This window comes from Peromyscus leucopus, chromosome 16_21 (genome assembly GCF_004664715.2).
Source record: "Peromyscus leucopus breed LL Stock chromosome 16_21, UCI_PerLeu_2.1, whole genome shotgun sequence".
In the NCBI taxonomy this organism is placed as follows: Eukaryota; Metazoa; Chordata; class Mammalia; order Rodentia; family Cricetidae; genus Peromyscus; species Peromyscus leucopus.
This window is the reverse complement of record NC_051084.1, coordinates 66656971-66661970: the sequence shown is the minus strand read 5'-3', so window position 1 is coordinate 66661970 and position 5000 is coordinate 66656971. Positions and strand designations below refer to the sequence as shown.

Genomic DNA, 5000 nt, shown 5'->3' with positions numbered 1-5000 from the left:
TAAAGGCGTGAGCCACCACCACCTGGCCACAGGTAACTCTTATCTTCTGGGATCATCGCAGATTTGGAATAACCAAATCCTAATGCAGCCTAACTTGCATTATCTTTCTCCTAGGCGTTGTCAAGGTGATTTGGCAATTTATTCCCAAATATCTGAACCCATCTTGAGTCTCCCGTTGTCTGACTAGTTCTGTCCCTTAAAGCCAACATTCATGAAAGCATGACACACCACCTCTGAACTCCCTCTATTTCAACTGCAAGTATCTTATTTAAATGGAGGATAAATATTTCTCTTGCTTTTCCAAACCCAATTATTTAAAAGCTTAGCTATGGCTGTGTACGAGGCTTCTCAAAAACGTCTCTTAAAATTCACAAAACTAAGGTTCCAGAGGCGGCTCAGTGGTTAATAGCACTGACCTCTCTTGCAGAGAACCTGAGTTTGACTCCCAGCAGCCATCTGGAGGCTCACAGCCATCTTTGACTCCAGTTCCTGGGGCTCCTACACTGTCGTCTGGCCTCTGAGAGTTACAGGCACACATAACGTGCACACACATACATGAAGATAAAATACACATTAAAAAACTCTTGCAACACATTGGTATGTGCCTATTAATGTTTATAACTGGCTTCTCAGTAAACATTTTTCTGAAATTGCACATTTCAAAGAGGTTAAAAATATACCAAGAACTACGAAAGCCACCTTCAAAGACAGCCAACAACTACACATTCATATCCTAATATCACTATAATAAAACTCACCTGATCAATGTTTACATTACTAATGGAGGGCTATTACACTGTTAATGTAAAAAGATAAAAGATACATAACCCTGAGTCCCTTGTACAAGATTTGGTGCAGAATGGTCATGAAGTGAGTTAAAGTGGTGAATTAATCTCTACTTAGCTCTTCTAACTAATGAATTGGAACCTTAGAAGGCATAACACATGCAGAATGGCCTTTAACCTCAAGGGGGTTTTATCAAGTCTTTTAATGGCAGAATACATCCCCAAATTTTAATCAAAGTCAATTTGAAATACGATCTGATACTGAATCTTCTACTTAATTCATGTTTTTCGGGGAACTATTAGGTAAAGAATGGCTGAGTGAAATGAGTTACATGATGATAGTAATTACCATGCTAGGATAAATAACAGCAATAACTCAGGCATCTCACACTCCATATTTACACTGTTGTTATTAATGCCCACAAAGAAGGCTTGCAAATATGATCAGTATCAGAAAAACTGGATGTAACTTGTCTTTGATCATTTATCTAACAAGGGTCAGAGCCAGGATTTGGATCCAGTGTTTGGCTCCAAAATTAGTGCTCACTGCATCAATAACATACACTCCTGGATGTTTGCAGTTCCCACGTGATGAAGGCAGCTGAACAACCAATGAGAGTCAGTTCTGTTACCAATCGCTGTTGGTTTTTCATCAAGCAAGGAGGGCCTCCCTAACTAAGCCAGAAAACCCACATGAGTTGGGCACACACCCTCTGGAAGAGGAAGGGTTCTTCCCCTGTTTGGTTTTGTTCAAAACATGCAATGAAAAATGAGGTTTTAAGTTGATTTTAACCAACAATGGTTCTGGCTGCATAGGTTGATTCTAGAACGTACTTCCAAAGACAAGGATTCTCAATTCCTCACACTGGAGACACTTGGACAGCTTTAAAAACAGGTGATTTACAATCCCCCAACCCTTGATAGTCTGTTTGATAGGTGTGCAGTGGGGGTCCAAGCATCAAACAATGGCAGAAATCCCAAGACGATTGTAAACCACCGCCATTGAGGACTTTTGCCCTAAAAAGTAGAGGTACGCTTGAGTGTGTGTGTGTGTGTGTGTGTGTGTGTGTGTGTAAGCACTTGCATGCACAACTACCCAAACCCCTAAGATCAGCTGTTTTTCCTTGCAAACATACCTGATGAAACGTGAGGTTCAAAGACAAACAGATTAGTGGCAAAGCAAACAACCACGGAGGGTTCTATTACCTGCGTAGTATCTTCCATCAGCCCACGAATCTTCTCCACAACGTCATTGCGTCTGTGTTGGCGCAGGGCACTGATTAGCTGGGCGAGGCTGGCCTCGGGGCCACGGATGGTCCAGTGCTGCAGGGCTGCGTAAGCCCGTTCATGGTCAGCGGTGTAGCCATTGGAGAAAGCAGCCACCTCCCTCTCGCTGGCGTTGCAAAGAAACTGATAGATGTCCTTCCACTGGCTTCCCACCTGGGCTGCGACGAGCTTCAAGATGTCAATCCCTGTGCCAGGGACCAAAGAAAATAACAGTAAACGCAAGCACGTCTTAGAAGGAAGCTTTCCTGGTTGTGTTGTGTCAGATAAATGAATCATCTTCCGTAAGCACTTGGCATACCCAGCCCACCATGGGCACAATGTGACACCATTATAAATTTTACTTTGTGAAGGAGAGATAGGGATCGGGGTAGAGCACTGGGTTAGCATGCAGGAGGTGCTGTATTAGATTCCTAACACACACACACACACACACACACACACACACACACGCACGCACGCACGCACGCACGCACGCACGCACACGCGGGAGAGAGGGGGAGGGAGAGAGAGAATAAACAAATAAATAAATGATGAGCCTTTTAGCAACAGGTTAGCTTCCTGAATGCACATCAAAAGAAGAGTTGGTCTTAGAGGCACAACAAATCATCCCCCGAGAGCTGCTTTTGAAAGCCAAACCAACCAAGACAACAAATGACCCCTTTGTTACTACTAAATACAACTGCAATAAAAGAAACCAGGCACCCCCTCCACACACAAAGTGATGACTTCATGAAATTCAGAAAAATAGAAACCACAAATGAAGACTTTAGTGGACTTTACAGTTTTTACTAAACAACATGCAGATTCTAGAACCAGCATCTTTTACATCAACTGACCACATACCCCATTGTTCCAGCCCAATGGAGTCACTGTTTAAGAACATCTAACTAGGAGGCTGAGGGTTGGTCCAGCAGTGAAAAGCTCCTCCTGATCTTTCCAGTTCCGGAACCCACATCAGGTGGCTCACAGCTACCTGTAACTCCAGCTCCAGGGGATCATACACCTTCTTCTATCCTCTGAGGGCACTGCACCCATGTGCACACACCCCACAGAGAGAGGGGGGTGGGGAGACAGAAATAAAATAACTTGTCTGAAAGAACATCTGACTTAGTGGGCCATGTTAGCACAGGTCTGTAATCCCTGAACTAGGCAGCTAGAGGCAGAAGGACCAGTTTGAAGACAGCCCAGGATACATGGTGAGACCCTGTCTCAAAAAGAACAGAAAAAAAAGGCCATCTATCATCTCAAATGATTCTACGAGCAATTTTCTGCCTATTATTCAGTCTTCTATGTTGACTTGTACAGTTCCAATGCAGACAATGGCTCAAATGACAGCATAATACTAATAGCAGTTATTATCTTCTAGGTGTTATGTTAAGACATTTAGCTCATGGAACATCTTCAGCAGACGTTAGCATTCCAACTATACACTTAGAAGAAGAAGGAAAAAACATCAGAAAAGCTAGACTGCCACCACCCCAGTATTGCAAAGGCAGGTGGTCGGAACGTGAGCCCACTTATCAGGTTGGACATAAGAATTCCCACATGCTGGGCGGTGGTGGCACACACCTTTAATTCCAGCACGCAGGAGGCAAAGGCAGGCGGATCTCTGTGAGTCCGAGGCTAGCCTGGTCTACAAAGCTCATTCCAGGAGAGATGCAAAGCTACACAGAGAAACCCTGTCTTGAAAAAGCAAAAAAAAAAAAAAAAAAAAAAAAAAAAAGAATTTCCACAGAAGCAAGCAGCAATAAATGTGTAAATATATGCTATCTTCTGAGACAGAGAAAATGTTTTTGAGTCAATAATCAATCTCTATAAAATATCTGTATCCTGCCCCATGGTTTAATATCCACTAGTCCCCCTCATGCAAAGGATATGATCCAGGACTCCCTATACACCCACAGATGCTTAAAAACACAAATAGTGCCCAACCTTGTAATCCGATGGCTGTCCCATCTTATCTGGCACTTATCACATACAGTGGTCTACACCTTCCAGTTTGAGGCACAAGACAAAACTAGGATGTATTTCTTTTTTCTTCACAATTGAATAGAGGATCCATTTTTTACTGTATCAACAGACCACACACCCAACGATTTCAGTCCAAGACAATCATTCCTTAAGAACATCTAACTAAAGATGTAACCAAGCACACCTACAATCTCAGTGCCCAGGAGGCAGAGGTGGGGTGCTGGGGATAAGATGGAACATCCTCAGTATAGGATTTTTCTTTTCTTTAAGTTGAGAACATCTACCTTTTCACTGAAAGGAAGTACTTCGTGGCTTCCTTTTTACTTATTTGAACCTCTGGCTTTGTTACTCCCCTACTCCAAGACCACTAAGGGAAATAATGGTCTTCACCTTTAACCAAAACAGCCAGGCACTATGTGACTAGCAAGCAGGTAGCACGTACAGCGTGAACGCACTGGGCGGAGGGATGATGACTTCCGGGCAGAATGAACTGGATGCCGGGAGACTTCACCACGTTTCTCTGAGCAGACTGCAACTGTGGTAAGTGGAGGATTCGCCTCTGGTCATTATTCAATCAGCCATTCGCCAACTCTGAACGTGTGTGTTGGTCCCTAAATCTGACAGATCGAGGGTGAAATCAAATCTCAGGAGCCACACACTTAGATAATCACCTGGCAGAACCGTCTGTCAGGCAAGGGTATTTGGTGTCTCTGGCATCTGCTCACTGCAGCTCCAAGTTGGTTTTGTTCGGATTTCTACACTGTGTTTTGGGTCAGTAGGAGTGTGAGTGAGCCCCTACACCAGAACTGTTCAAGGTAGTGATGTCCCAAAAGTGGCTCTAAATTACGTGTTTCTTTGTAAATGAGGTCAAGTTTCCAAGTGAAGGTTAGGGAAGAAGAAAGAGAATAAAAAACTTTTTTAAAATCCAGTTTTTGATGAAAATATTACAAAATAAGC

The 5000-nt window shown here is 43.3% G+C and overlaps 1 protein-coding gene across 1 annotated transcript in view; it reads right to left on the bottom strand.

Moving 5' to 3' along the window:
• Nucleotides 1-5000, bottom strand: part of Tnfrsf21 (TNF receptor superfamily member 21) — a 74238-nt gene that overhangs the window by 22622 nt on the left and 46616 nt on the right. Inside the window, exon 4 of the mRNA XM_028887269.2 lies at nt 1992-2257. Within this exon, the coding sequence (XP_028743102.1) occupies nt 1992-2257 (266 nt within the window). The remainder of the gene's footprint in view (nt 1-1991; nt 2258-5000) is intronic.